The sequence below is a fragment of the Myripristis murdjan genome, chromosome 2 (genome assembly GCF_902150065.1).
Source record: "Myripristis murdjan chromosome 2, fMyrMur1.1, whole genome shotgun sequence".
NCBI lineage: Eukaryota > Metazoa > Chordata > Actinopteri > Holocentriformes > Holocentridae > Myripristis > Myripristis murdjan.
The window spans coordinates 2,816,537-2,832,957 of NC_043981.1; the positions used below are offsets into that span (position 1 = coordinate 2,816,537).

A 16,421-nucleotide genomic window follows, 5' to 3' on the forward strand; every position below is an offset into this window, starting at 1 on the left:
CCGGTACCGGCTTTGAAAAAACCCTATCAGTTGGACCCCAGTGTGTGTGCGCATCCATCCCCAAAAATCTCACTTTAAAAGCCAGGTCATAATAATGAGGAGGCCCTTTTCACAGACGAAAGTGGGGGTGGGGGGGCAAAAGAAGAAAGAAACAAAGTGTAATGAATCATAAACAATCGGCAGCAAATAACAGCAATTTCAGAGCTAATTCGTAAATTTCACGTCTGGATGCCTCCATCACCTCCCTCCATTTAACACTGTGAATAGAGACATGTTGAAATTACAACCATGAGGGAAGACAGAGAGACAACTGTGTACGTAGGTGTGTGTGTGTGTGTGTGTGTGTGTGTGTGTGTGTGTGTGTGTGTGTGTGTGTGTGTGTGTGTGAGGAGGGGGGGGTCGTGTTATGTTTAATGACTTAAACCTAGTTTGATACCGAACGTCAGACCTACCACTGGGCACAGACAACCACACTATTGTTACTCCAGGTGTCAAAATGCTGGTAAAGTGAGAATTGATTCATTGTCCGTTAATCAAATAAAATCAAAACAAATCAGTTCTGTTCAATTGTATAGCTTGTCAAGTAAGCCTAAGTGTGTTTTAATAATAGAAGGCTCATATGAGATAGTATTTGGAACAAAGGCAGGGATTTTTTATTGAGAATTGAGAATTGTTCTTATCCAGGGACTTAATTTAAGAAGCTTGCAACAACCCAACAAAAACTACACAGTCATGTAATGATCATGTTGTTGTTTCTTCTTAAAGATTGTTATGTAACACACATCAAGTGGAGCTGCAACAGAGAACAGAATTGCATCCCCATTGAGATACAGTGGATTCTGTTTTACTGAAATTAAATTTGAGGATGGACACTTTGGATGAAGCCCCACCTCAAAGAGCCTGGAGGGTGAGGGAGGAGGTGGAACTCTGGCAAGAAAGAGTTAAAGGCGATGTCATCAGCATAGAACAAGACCAGAGTTAGTTGCCACCCATAGTAGACCTCGAGGAAACAGCTGATGTTTTTAGCCTGGCATAGCCACACTGCGATTTTGTTTCCACTAAACACAGTCTGGGCACTGACAGATTCAAAACCAACCGCATCAGGTGTTTACAAAAATACACAGCAGGTGATTGGATCAGCTAGTTTGAACAGTTTGAAGCATGGAACTTGATAGGATAGAACATTCCATCACATTGAAATTATTTCAGGATGTTCTCTACTGTTCTTTCCATTCTGAGCAGTGAACACTTTGGTTGAGGTTTGAAGGCCAACCCAGAAGACGTTAAAAATATTTTTGAAAAGATCAACAGAATGAGTGAAACGTGTCATAATGTTGCTTAGATGAGATGTGTTGCCATTTAAGCCCCATGTACCTTCACTGTTGAAAGACAGAACAGGTCAGCTTGAATGGTGAGGTCTACTCATTTTTTCCACCGCTGATGACCACAGTGACTAATGAGTGCATCGTCTTGCGTTTCCATCCACCACATGCTAAGAAGATGCTTAGCTTTCTGACAACACCTTACATGATTTCTAAGTAATGAAGTCTTCAACCTGGCAGTTCCCACTTGCAGCCATTTGGGGCCAACAACGTGCGTAGTTGCCAAGTGCAGCTTTAATAAACACTCTTTAAATGACTCTTATTCCTAGGATAATTCAAAATGAAATGAAGTGATTCAAATTCTGTAACTCTTAGCCACCACACACAGTCTTTGTCTCAGTAGGATCATGGACATTTCTAAACTCTTCAACATATGACTGGCAACGGAAACACTGCTGGATCTATAGGAAGCCTTACCTTGTTCTGCCTGAACTGTTGCATCCTTTCATTTTGTGTTTCATTGTTTTTATTCCTTAAAATAGTATTGATTATAGCATACCCCTGAAAATGCATCAAACCCCTTCATCTAAATCAAATATGAATATAAATCAAAATATAGTATGCATCAATTAATCCATTAATTGTCATCCATCATTAAAAGCCCATGTCCCATTATTAATGGGACAATTAGCCGTTTCTTATGGTAAAAAGATGATATTTCATTCATTCATCCATTCCTTCTCAAACTGTTTAACTGTATTCAGGTAAAAATATGACAGTTGATTTCCCTTAAGTGAAAAACTAAGGTCCTTTTGAGGTACATATCATGGGCTAATGATGTTTGGGAACTTTTAATGAGTTTTTGTCCCTTATAAACTCAGTAAACCATGTAAAATAAAATAAAATAAAATAAAATTCCTTAAATTACAAATCAATCTAATAATTGTAGTCTTAAAATCCCATGGAACAACCATTTACTAACACAATTATATCATTAATGAATTTTTAAGGTAAAAATTAAGGGGTTAGTGTACCATGCAGAATTAATATACTCTTACAGTAACTGGACTGATGGGATACATAGAGAGTCATCTCAATTTTAAAATTAAAGACCATCAGGGAAGAGTTTTTCCTCCCAGAATGCATAGCTTGCAGGTACTAAATCCAGTCTTTTAAGCTCTGATACTGTACTATAATTTGAGTTATTGTAACGAAAAAGATACTTCAAGTAGCTGACCTGCTGAAGATACTCTTCAAAAAAATGTCTGTGCACCCACATTGAAAATGAACCACTTTTCAGGCACCATTTGCTTTTCACACATGTATCTTGGAACGTTTTTTTTTTTTTTTTTCCATATTCCGTAGATATTCACCTCCGACAGTCTTGCCCTAGATTTTTCTCTATCCTTGTCAGACACGCTACCAGGTTTTATCTGCCGCCAGCTGAGGAGGAGAGGATGGGGAGATCAGCGCAGATGAGAAGTGAAAAGGATGAAGGGAATCCAATCGATCCGAAACCTACATCCTAATCATGTTGACGTCTTCGGCTGGTGCAGGGGAGACGGCAGCCCTTAAGCCACTTTGGTGAACCCTTAATAAACAAAGATGTCATTTCCAACATTTCCAAAGTGTCATTTCCAACAGAGCTGGGAGTTCAGTTTGACACAACACAGCAAGTGGTAAGGCTGTTTCAACGTTTTCCTGTTGCTGATTGCACTTAAGAGGAAAAGTAACACAAGACAAACTCAAAGGACAAATCAAACATCCTTTATAGCTGTTATTTATGTGCTTTTGAATATTAGCAATCACTTAAGGCATGTTTGATTTATCCCCCCCAGACCCTTAAAAGAGCCTCAAAAGATCTGACACATCAATATGAGGTTACCTGAATCAAGCGCTCCAAATTTTGATTGAAGTCTGTTTTGAGCAGTGACCTTCAATAAGAAATACTCTACTGCAGCCATGTGGCTAATAAATGAAATGCAATTACAAATAGTAAAACATTCATTTGATACTGACTCAGGGGAAAAATAGGAAAAAAACAAACAAACAAACTGATCAGTCTTATACATTTCCACCTCTGTTTTTTATTTTCAAGCAAATGTACAGTTGTTTACCGTTAGCTACAGAAAGATTGGCAAAAATCCACAAGTATATCTAGATATGACTCTGTTAAAAACTGTATACAAAAAGACCCCAAAACTGTACATCACTTAACTATATGTATACATATATATATATAGTGGTATATATATATATATGCTGTATTTCTGTATTTAAGTGTACAGAGGTGTACATCGATTTATATATAGTTTTGGTTATGAGAAATATCATAACACTATACATTAATGCATTGTAAAGAGAGAGATAACATTCTGTTCGAAGGCTGTTAGTTAAGGTGGTCTGTAAAGATCAGGACAGTTAGGACAACAGACATCTATTGTTAAGACCTTAAATCCACCATTAATGGCTTTCATGTCGACCATCGGACAGGTACAGACAATTCAGTGCAGGGTTGTATCTGAGTATCAGCTAACGTGGCAGAAAACTTTTTTTTTTTTCCTTTTGTTTTCTATTTTTTTATTTTTAGTTTTTTCTTTAAAGCTGTTGTACATTTCCAGTGTTCTTTGTTTATGAAGATTACAATCCATTTTGGTTCTCCAGTTCTCTGAATAAATAAGACACACATAACATACTGTCTCAGACATAAAATGCTCTGACGGCATTTTTGTGATAGTTATAATTTTCCGAGCCTACTTTCCTGCAAATTGCGATTGTCTCTTGCCTCTCTGGGAGTGATTACACTATCTGGCACAGAAAATGGGTATTGTGGGAGTACTTCAGGTAGCCTGACCAAATGATAATGGTGAGCCTTTTCAGTAGAAATTGCTAGAAAACTTTAAGTGCTCATATTAAGTCAAATTTCATTTAAGGAAGTCTCCAAAACACAAAGAACCATTAAAGGAATATACCAATGTTTTTGCTTAACATGCACACATACTCTACACATTTTCTGACCAAATTTTTGAGTAAAGTGGTACCTTAAATTCCCTTCCCATATTCACCAAACCCAACAGGTATAATATCAAAAGTCTTCTCAGTCAAGCAGCTGGGTAATCATTTCAATCACAATGTGTCCAATTTAGAGACAGACACATCAAGCATAAGAGTTGATTCTTTTGAGGAATTTGTGGTTTGGTAATGCTTCACGGCATCTGAAACCCAAGGCCAAGAGTGTTTTCAACACACAGAAACTTAGTTATCCAATACCTGTCAGTGGGAAGGAACAAAATGACATTTACATCGAGGATTTTGATGGAATTTAGTAAGAGGTACTCTCCATGGTTAATGCTCAAGAGCCAACCCTAGCTGCAATGGGTACATTTACATGCATGTTCATAATCTGATCTTAACCTGACTAAGGCAATACTCTGGCTGTGGATGTCATGTAAATACTATATTCTCAATATTTTCATTACCACACTGAGACAATGATGGGACGATCTGATTTTGTGCCATGTCCGTTTGTGAGTAAATCCAGTTATCATGATGACACCATTATGACATTTTGAGGGAAACTTTGAACCGTGTAAAAACTTCAGTCAATCAATCCATTTATCACCTCATTCTGATTACTCCCAGTAACCAAAGTATTTGGTTAACCAAAGTATTTAAAAGCCGGTGGTGTACAACCAGGGATGGTGAACATTTTGAACCTTGGAACACATATTCAGTACATTTTGCATCGCTTTCAGGCCAAGGCTCACTAAACACACATGTACTTTTAATGTGTGAGACCCACAAATAAAGTAACACCCAGATCTGAGTCCTGTTTTGGGGTCTCAACACAGACAATTTAAGAGGCGCCAGACCGATATACCTGTATGAGGCTGATACATGAGCAAAAACTGAAAAATGGGCAAATATAAAGGAACAGTTCACAGAAAATATAATGAATAATACACCCCAGTGAGTATGAATTCCTCGGCAGGAAATAGCTCCCAACAAAAAGGGCTGTGGATTATGCCAGGTTCCCATGTCATTGTTACTCTTGAGATTCCATATGTAAATTACTGATAACTGATATTGATTACTGGTAGGGAAGATTGCAGCAGACTGGAAACTTCACCAAACTATCTGAGTGGACTGCACTTGGGGTAAGTGCGAAAATATACAGTATATATTTTTTTTGTATTTTGGGTGAACTGCTCCTTTAAAGATACTGAACACTGGCAGACATATCAGCTACTTGAAATAAACCTGAGTCAGCTGACACACAGACAGTTTACCACAAAGTGAGACCATATGAGGACCCTTCATTTGCATAAGAAAATGGATGAACCTACTTGGTTATATTGATCTTTAAGTATGGAATATAGCTCTGTGAGTGTGTGTGTGTGTGTGTGTGTGTGTGTGTCTGGTTCACTTGTTGGACATGCAGTATTAAAGCAGGAAAAAAACACAATCTGGTGAATCCAGCGGGGAATTATAAAATAAAAGGTAACAAACACAGAATATAAAAAGAAATCTTAACATGTAACGATAAAGTCTCAACAGAACCGGGAGTGTGCTTCTTCTTTTCAGCTTACAAATAAAAACACATGCCAAGCTTAAAAGACATCATGACAATGTGATATCGTTCCAGTGTGCTTTGACCACCCAGAGACAATGGTGACCGTCATGCCCAACGTGGTAAAGGGAGATTCCACCTAAACTGACTTCATTCAGCAAGTTTTATGTGTCAGGCGTTCCCAAGATCATGGAAAATGCAATTCTTTGGCATCAGTGCCTAAAACAGTGGTTCTCAATCTTTTTGGCTCATGACCCCTTAAAACCCTTGAAACAAACCAGTGCCTACTCGCGACCCCGTCACAGGCTGTATTTCACAAGAAAACAGAGAAAAGAGTAACATGAAAACATAGTCATGATCACTTTGCGTATTAAAAATGTTTCTTTTTCTTTTGTTTGTTTTAATCATCTTGTGACCCCCTAAATTATCTCCCACCGCCCCAGTTTGAGAACCACTGGCCTAAAACAGTCAAAATATTTTTTTTTCTTGTACATATATAAATTCTTTAGACTAATAATAATAATCATAGTAATAATAAAAGGAAATATTTAACATCACAATGGTTATATTCCAGTGCTGTTTTTGTTTTTAATGTGTCTTGTTCATTTTGTCAGTCTGCAGCAGACTGCATAACCCGCATAAAATCACTTATTAAAACACACACGTGCATTTATACATTCATGTACTCATTCATTCACTTTTTCAGTCACTCTTCATAAGTATGTATCCATACACCCATCATCGGTTGGAGTGCCTTTGCGCCATCCAAAGACCAAATGCCTGTTATTTGCTGTGGTAAATTTAACATGTAGCTAGCAAAGACAACTCACCACAAACACACAGAGACAGAGATCTGAAACTACCACAAGGCACCTAATGTAAAGCAGCTAAAAATATCTCTATCAGCAACAAGGCTTTGGTTCATTGAAGTTCTAATGTAATTAGACAAGAGGAGAGAAATCGCAGCCTCCTTTCTGTTCTGCTCTGTTTTCGCTCCTTCCTGCTCTGCCTCCCTCTTTGCATTTCCCAGAGACTGTTTCACCGCAAGATGGATAAATGATGAACGGTGGAATGGGGTGAGCAGATGGAGAAGGGGACAGATGAGAGGATGATGATGATCGGCAGACGAATGGAGGCGGTTGTCGCAGAGGTAGAAAATGGTGGACGGACAACTCCACATCGGCATCACTTCGACGAGAAAAAGATGGAGAAAAATACATGAATAGAGGAAAAAATAAGAGAGAGAAGGAGAGAAACTACAGAGAGAGAGCAAGAGAGCAAAGGGAAAAAGTAAGAGATAAGTGCTGGAACAGGAAAGCTTACGACAGAATTAAAAGACTGAATTGCGAAGGCCGTTTTTAAAGTTGTGAATCTCATCAGGCCCTTTGTAAGACTCTTGTAACACCATCGTAAGGCTTTAAAGAACATGAGCACTATTTATCTGTGATGCTATAACCAGTTAAACCTTGTAAACCAAAATACCTTGCAAATATCTTACCATTCACAACGTGAGGTGGATAAGAATTTGTGGTATTTGACGGTTTGCAAGTTTAATATCAGTCCGCAGCTCCTAGAAACTAAATGACTAAAAAAATGACAGGGATCAGACATAATGCTAAGTGATATGGCTGGAGTGCACTTCATGCAGTTTAAAAAGGCAGACTTTTCTTATTTGTGTTGGGCTGTCAGGGGAGCTAGCTGGAAATGTCCAAAATTAGTTCATATTGTTAGCTGATATTGTTTCTATAGGCTTATCTCATCTTAAAGGAATTCAAGGAGTTTTTGATGGACTCTCCTATTGGTCAACATAGATAGAGAAATGAGTGACTTTACTATGTTAACATTTCAGCATGCACTATGTTGAGTAATCACACAAGAGCTTGTAGCAGCTCTAAGGTTAAATGGAAAGTGATCATACATTGCATTGTCTAAATCTGTTTCAAAGTAATGTTCTGTTTTCAACTAGAAGCGACTGGAGGAGCCCTGCAGCCATCAACCTTGGATGATTTTAGAAACTTAAGCCTAACGTGACCAATGGGACAGTCTCTCAGAAATTTTGTGTGTTGCTTTAAGGCTGGCGAGTATACCTGGCCTGACAACAGCATCTGTGCGTTATGATCGCCTCAGTCTTAAGCTGATTAGGACTCCAATATGGCAAACTCCTTATAGAGTGTTGGGCTGTATAGTTAGTCCACAGGTCCATCAGAACACACAGCACGAGATTCATAAAGAGTTTCTACCCCAAGGCCATTACTATACTGAACTGTGACCTGAAGTGCACCCACTAAACACATTACAGTTTTTTTCTGAAGTGCAATGACTTATTTTATGCAATGCAATAATATGCATGACCACTTTTTTTTTTTTTTTTAAATCCCATTTGAACTGCATATGTTGGCAATGAGTGTATGAAGTGTATCTACAATTGTATAGAATGTTAGTGGGAGGGAGCATTTTTTTTTTTTTTTAAGTTTTATGACTATTTTATCACTATTTATGATTTATTTTTATATATGAGCCTGGTCCTTGAGTGCACCTGAATTTCATTGTATGTTTTGTATAAAACCATAAAGAAATCTGAATCTGAGAATTAGAGATGGAAGGAGAAGCTGTTCTTTCTGTCATTACAGTCCACCATGTTACATTTGAACAGTCTCCCACTGACACTGACCACTTTTATTTGACGTATCTTACAGTATGGGGGTATATACTGTAGTTTGTGCATAGCTGGCCAAACACAATGCCTAAGAAATTGTTGCCTCAGAGGAGAGCATATTTGGTAAGAGGATCCCTGTAGGAAATGACGGGGGGTTATAGGATTACATTAAGGCGTTCTATTGGTTTGCATTGGCATCACTAAAAATAATAAGCTGTGGAATGCAGACAAGCATTATAGTTTGAATACAAGCTGAGAATCTAAAGTTAAAGTGCTGCAGAAACAATAAGACACTAGGAGATCCTGCAGAAATGAATAGGGCACCCAGGCAACCATGTCTAGTTACTAATCAACACACGCATAACACACAGACATACACACATATTATCTACTTCAGTCTGACCTCTACCCTACCAAACACTCCATACTATCTATGGAGTTAGCTCCAAAGTGTCAGAGAAGGGCACTACAGTTGGTTCTTTTTTGCATCTGCCATTTTTTTTAATGTGGTTAAGGGGCGCCATATTCAAAAGTTGACAATATGGTGTTTTTTAGTTTATATTTTTTGTTTCTTGTGAAATCCATCGCTGATTTAATAGCAAAAAAGACTAACTGAAGCCCGTCGTTCCAACACTTAAGCACTGATGCTCTACCGCATCCCTCCTTACAATGTTGTAGGATCTGGCCCCAGTGTCCTAGGGTGTATTTCGGGATAACAGGTTTGCACACAGGCAACACCAGTTAGTCCTATAAAAAGGCAGAACAGGCAGAGAGAGAGAGTGAGAAAGAAAAAGAGAGATGGTAGGAATTCAAAGAAAAGAAAGAAAATATTTGGTCAGAGAAAGCCCATGGTGACAACATCACTGTCACTGTCATGATTATCAGCATTGTCGTCTTCATCATCATCACCTCCACCATTTGTCACTGCTTCCATTGTCGTTTTTGTCAGTATTATTATCATCATCATCACAATCACAGTCACAATGATTCAATATGACATAAATCTTAATAATTCTACTTAGTTGTTGTTTAGATAACCCTAAACAAGGTGAAGTACACTTCAGCCGCCTGCTGACAAAGGCAGACAGGCGTAAAGGGCAAATGCTCGTACAGTCAAATGCCAGAATACGGTTTTTAAGAAATCAAAAGTCTCTAGTCTGCTTGTTTGCTGTGACATCAATCAGCTAAGCCCTTTGCATGGTTCGGCGGTGAGGTGAGGCTCTGTGGATCGGGTCCCTTCCAGAGCCGTCCCATGCTTTGTGCCGTACTTGGGCTTTGACTTGGAGGAGTTGCGAAGGTCACTTTCAAAATGTTATCCAATGCAGAGATCTGATTACCTACTATAGTAATCAGCGAGTCCTAGAGGGTATTTCAGCTCAGCAACACAAACAGATTGGTCTCCAGTTACTATTGGGTGACTTGACACCCCCACCTTGCTCGTGTGAATGAGTCCTAGCCGTGACCAGAGGCAGTTCCTGGGACAGTTTAACAGCTCCTATAAGGCTAGCAAGGACTCCGGAATGGGAGTTACATTTAAAGCTGCACTAGGCAATTTTTGCACATTTGTGACACCAAATGGCAGCAAGAGGTAACTGTTTGAATTTTGAGGACTTCACCACCCAGAAATCCTGCAAGGTTCATTTGGGCAAACAGGGTAAATCAACAGCTCAAGCATGAACTCTCTGGCTCAAAGGTCAAGACCGATAGCACAGCTGTATTTTTACATAAAAATCTTGCATAGCGCAGCTTTAAGACTCCAAGTGGGAATGACGTCTCAAGCTCTACATCTGCAAAGCCGTCCCAGATAGTTCATATCAAAAAAAAACAATAAAAGAAATAAACTAGACAGCGGTCTCTGGCCCCGCTCCGCCATAGGTGTGGCCCTGACTTGAGTAGCGGGAGCCCTCGGAGAATCGGAGGAGGGGGGTGAAAGTGCAGTAGTCTGGCGTGCTTCGCCAGCGCGTGAACATGAGTTTCTTGGTTAGGGGTTCGAACCTGCGGGGGTTCGGGGGGTTCCTCTGGTGCACCGAGCCTTGCTGCTGGCCACCACCCCTGGGTGGGGTGTGGAGAGATGCCAGGGGGGTGAACTCGGAGAGCTGGCCCTTGTAGAGCTTGTCAGCACTCTGTAAGAGGCAAGACAGAAACAGAGGGAGAAGTATAGGGAAAGACATAGACAAAGGGAGGGACAAAGGGAAACATAGAGAGAAGGAGAGAGAAAAAGTGAAAATGGAGGAGAAAACATGTTAATTATAGAGTTTTCTAGGAGTTGGGTGGAGTGCAGGCAGATGAGGAAGTACATGGAAGAGACAGTGTCATCACAACCAGCCAGAACTGACGGTGGGACCTGATATATGGGGCTTTTCCTGGCTCTTGCATCAGACCTGCTAGGCATGCAGCTGATGCTGGATGTTGGAGGTCCTCGGCTCTTGGCAACAACAACTGATTGGATTTCTGACTTGACTGTCAACAGAATTTAGATGGTGAGTTTGTATGTTGTTTTTCACTCAAGACTGATCATTTCAGCTGGCTGATTTTATGTTAAGCTTGTTATTTAGCTCAGCATAGGCATGATACCTGGCCAACTGCTGCTAAGTCTTAGTACGTAGCTGCTGCAGATGAACATTACTACTGGTAGCTTTGCTCATTAGTAAGCTAATTAAGTCAAAAAACCTGTCATTTCAGGTTAGCTCAGCTGGCTCTTCTATTCCAACATATATTCCTGTGTTAATAACTCAAATTTGGCAAAAATATTACCCCATCAGATGATCCATTTTTATTTAGTGTTACAGAATGGATATCTCCCCATGGACTTCAGAGCTCATGTCATGATTTCTTTCTGATTTCTTAGCATTTTACAGATATATACAATACCACTACCTCTACTACTACTACTTCTAATAATAATAATAATAATAATAATAATAATAATAATAATAATAAGCATAAGGATAAAATCAAAATATCCAAGTGAGAGAAAATGTGTTGGAGCCAGAAATATATATTTGGGCAAAGATCTGTAGTCAATGTTACATCTGACTTTTAAGGTCGGACTATGTTTGCAGATATGTGCACCTTTGTATCCTGGTTGTTGTATATTTAGACATTATTTGTGTCCAATGGCCTTTCAAGATAATGCCGTGATGACACTGTCCCTTTCAGACTGTTTTGTTTCCATACACAAACAACCCCAGCAAAATAAATCCATGAATGAATGCATGAATGAACAAATGATATACACCAAAACACACCGCAAGCTTGCTTTCAACCAAGTCATGCAAATGGAAACGTATAAACATGCATGAATCCCAGAGTGAGTACATTTTCTTCTCTTCCATAATGTTGCCACAATGTTTCACCAGAGGGCACCAGAGCTCCATTTTGAAGAAGATGTGAAGCGAAGCAGGCACCTACCAGGACATTAGTGCCTTGAACAATACCTGAAGAATACTAGGATTGTCCGAATGAACTTTCCTAGAGCTTCACACAGACACACACACACACAGACAGACACACACACACACACCATAATCCATGTGTGTTAGTCAGTCACAACCCCCAAATGTCAAATCTATGAAACTTATAGTACCACACACCACAGAACAGCAAACCCCAGGGAAAACACTACAGTATATTAACATCACCTTCTGACCCACATCAATCATTACACACACACACACCCGCCGGCAGGATCTGTGTTTTACCGTGCTGAAGCTCTCTAGGCTTCTGTGACAGCTACTCCATCTAGTAAGGAGTCAGAACTCTGGTAGGTGAGGGCCCTGTCAGACTCTGTATCAGCCTTCACACGCTATGGACACACACACACACACACACACACACAACACAAACAACATTTACTGTGTACCACAAACGCAAACGTGTTGGTGGTTTTACCTCCAGACAGACAAATGCTCTCTCACTCATGCCTCAATTTGCAAAGGAAAAACAGATCATTTGCAAAGCAGAAAGTCACTTGTCATTCACAAGTAGGTGAGTTGAAGCCATATGGCTTTAAGACATCACACTTCACACAGCCTGCATTTACACTTCGGGCCAGTCTCATTTATGAGATATATTCCCAACACATTTGTGGCAAATTTGCATTTGTTAAAACAGCTTGAATGCACTCTGCATGTTAGATAACAACCAAAGCCTGCTTGGATTTCATCATCGAGTCGTTGGAAAGATCATTTTCATTTAGAAGCCAAGGCAAATTTGTCTAGTATCAAATAACAACTAATGAACACTAGGGTTTGGTCAGCCAGTTTTGTACCATTGACTAGGTGACTAAGGTCTTTATTCCTTAAAGGACCATCCCAGTGATTTTGAATGTTTGGCCCATTTACTACAATTTGCCTGCATTTTACATTGCAACAAACCATTTACCAAAGATTTCACACCATATAATTAAAATCACTTAATTTTGAAATTTGAAGATGTAGTTGAAACAGTCATCTTATAATGTTCTGCCTCTGCAGCGAACAAACTCATCAATATTCTGATAATTAGCTTTATAAAGGAAATGTTTCTTCGGAGACTATTTTCCCTGGTGGAGGGAGTGCTGCACTTTGGCCAATTTCAAATCCCCAAAACACAACAGTGCTGCTGCTTTTAGGAAAACTAATGTGGAGGACTTTATTATGGTGATGGAATACTGGTGTGAAGAAAGTTTGAAGTCTTTGAAAGTTCATTTTCACATCGTAGTGGAAGAAATGGAAACCAATGGTTGGAAGGGAGGAAAAAAAAGGGAGGAAAAATGATACTGTTTGCCGACTGTTTGCTTTGGGAAAAGAATATCAGAAATGTGAAGTATATAGATTTTGTAGATATTATCAGTAAAATCACTGGCATGGTCCTTTAAAGAGCTGCCAACCCACGTAGAAATATTTCATTGTCTTTGGTTGCAAATGAGTTTAATATTGCATAAGTGTTTAAGTGTGGTTCAGAGGCTTTTCCACCAAGACTAAGAGTACAGTTCTGTGAGAAACACTGTTGTACACATCTTTTATGACTAATTTCTGAATGCAAACACTGTTACAAACCTTCAACTTGAGGTGAGGAAGATCCCACCTGTTTAATTGGTGACCCAGGACTTGCTGCATTCAGATTTGATACCAACAACTTTTCATTTCAGCTGATTAAACACTCAAAAGGTGTCCGCCACATATTATTACAAGATTCTTTTTTGTGCCCATGTAAATCCAGACAAAGACACATTGGCATGCACTCAGATGGGTTGGCGAAGGAGGGTAAGGTCATGCAAAACAAGGGAGAGAGCAGGATGCAAATAAAGGCACACACAAAGAAAGGGGTGTTTCTAAGCAGGTCAGGAAAAGAGGGAAACGCAGAGGGTCACCTCCAGGAGGGCTGGGTTAGAAACTGATTCTGCTGGAGGTCTGAGACAGCATAAAGATGGTGGAGGGCTCAGAGGCAAGGCGCCGACGCTTAGTCTGCCACAGAGGAGAATGAGAAGGAAAATTAGGTGAAAAGAGAGGAATCTGCAGGGAACGGACCGTTTTCTGAAGATCAGTCGATCTTCCAAAAGGCCATGATGGTCTTTCCTTTTCTTTAGGAAAGATCCACGCTTATCTGTCTGAGGGTTATATCACGTCTTTTCATGGCTTTCTAAACAGAGAGACATCCAGATTCAAAGTCGTCTCTCCACTTTTAAATAGCCATGAGAAGATCAGGGCTGTTAGATGCCCACAGGCTTCAGGAGTCTGGCCAGTTCTTTACTTCTCCATAACCATGATTACAGGGAGAGTTAAGGGAAAGGAGCGATTAAGGACATGGAAGAGGAAGAGGAAATATTAGAAGTTCTTCCGGGTTGTTAGCAGGAGAGGGTTCACACGTCACAGCAAACAGCTAGAAACCAAACACATACAACAGCCTACATCGTAGTTTTGTGTGTGAGAAAGGCTGATATCATAGTGGCAGCTGATTTTCTTACAGGAGGAAGTCCTCTGTGTATCTCATTGGTGCTTTATACAGTGGTAGCCATGTTAGAAGTTCCCCTGCTGTGCACATACCACATAGCAGTACTGTGTGCAGGTTGAAAAACTGGGAGAAATCCCCTTCCACCTTGTAAAATTAGTATAGAAATACTACATTTGTACTGGAGGATTACGCATTTCTTTGGCTTGTGACGAATTCATTTCAAAACAGTTTTGTGTCCAATGATTCATGTAAACAGTACAATGTGCATGTACAGTGTAAGACTTCTAAAATGGCTACATTTACAATTCTTTATTCATAAAATATCACTTCTCAATATATCTCAGATATATCAGTAAGAATGAGCACAGCACACAGACTGAGGGGCTGACTTACATCCAGCACCGCAGGGAGGTAACCATAGCCAGCATACATCTGCTAACCCACAGTCATCAGTTAGACATTTAATCCACTGCAAGACCACTGTCAATGGACCTTTCTCCCAGCAGCCATTTTGACATGAAAAAGCAGGGTAAACACAGGCGATAGCAGGGTCTTTCCAGTGAGCCAGCATGAACAAGAGCAGGGCCCTGGCTCTGTTAGACCTTAATGGAATGGAGCTGTGACCACTGTCATTAGTAACACCATTGTTTACCCTGCTATTTCATGTCAAAATGGCTGCAGTGAGGGTCTTTAGACAATCTATTCTACAGACATATCTATAGACACCTGTCTGTGTATAGCTATCAGCTACACAAACAGTCAAAGTAATCAGTGTAATTTAGCAAATGAACCAAAAGTCTTAAGATTTTCAAATGTAAAAAAAAAAAAAAACTTAAATCAATTTAACTGTATTTTGTGGTAGAACAGTATAACACAGGATCATTGTGCCGTGCAGATTTGACTGCCATATATACCCTGAGTATGGTGCTTAAAACATGATTCAACCGTACACACATTAACAATGTTTAAACACACATACATCCGTTTTACCTCTCAGTTGTGGCGCTATTTTGTTGTTTCCACATTTAATTTCCTTATACCATAAGTTCACATTTGTGCACCAGAATTATGATGACATAATTCTAAGGAAGTGGAATCTAAGACACTACAGGACAGATGGGACAATTTAATACCCACAACATCCACAAACAGCACAAATTATAGACTCTAGCTATTGTGTTGTGTTGTGTGATGACAAAATTCTGTTTCTTGGCCGTCTTGGTTAGATTGTGCACCTTTTGCATTTGCTGGATCCTAACTGTAATCAATATATATGGTTACATGTACCTAAACCTGCAAAGTTATTACAGTTGAAGCTTCTTTTGTTTCGTTAATTTTCTTTCTGCAGCCAAGGGAGATGATTATTTTCACGTCAACATTTGAGACATTTGTATCATTACACTAAACAAAAAAGACCAATCGTTGAGAGGATCGTCTGCCTCTATCAGCTTCAAAATTACATTTTACTTTGTATACCACTGGGTTGTATTTGTGCTTTACAGTACAGATACAATTACTTTCTGAGTTAATGTTGATTCACTAATGGTGGTGTTAAGTATCAAATCAAAATATAAAATTTACTTGAAAAGTGAGCCCTAGTACCTAAGTAATGTATACAGGAATGTCTGTACATTAGGTGTACATGTATGTCTGCAGATGTGCACACCTGTATGCGTTCAGTGGTGGTGGGCCACAGCGACCTCCAGAGGACCTTCTTCACCACATCTGGCAGGAGGCTGGCTGTGATCAGCAGGATGATGCTGAGCCAGGCCGGACCGCTGGACAACATCTGCATGAACACATAGTACATCCTCTGGTAGTTGAGGAAGGGCCTGGTGGAGACAAGAGACAGGAGTGGACAACATTTACAGTTATGCTTTATTAATGCTGTGCAGCATGCATGTTCAACTTTGTATCAGTTGAGTTTCATATCAGATCC

The 16,421-nt window shown here is 39.7% G+C and overlaps 1 protein-coding gene across 4 annotated transcripts in view; it reads right to left on the bottom strand.

Moving 5' to 3' along the window:
- Positions 1-6,353: 6,353 nt before the first annotated feature.
- Positions 6,354-16,421, bottom strand: part of atp11a (ATPase phospholipid transporting 11A) — a 74,115-nt gene continuing 64,047 nt past the window's right edge. For 2 of the 4 annotated variants that reach the window (XM_030066996.1, XM_030066987.1), the window contains 2 exons: positions 16,149-16,314; positions 8,226-10,671 (listed from right to left, as the gene is read on the bottom strand). In XM_030066996.1, the coding sequence (XP_029922856.1) occupies positions 10,390-10,671; positions 16,149-16,314 (448 nt within the window). In that variant the 3' untranslated portion in view covers positions 8,226-10,389. Of the gene's footprint in view, positions 7,081-8,225; positions 10,672-16,148; positions 16,315-16,421 lie in introns of those variants that run through there. The other 2 variants (XM_030067012.1, XM_030067005.1) reach the window with 2 other exon arrangements.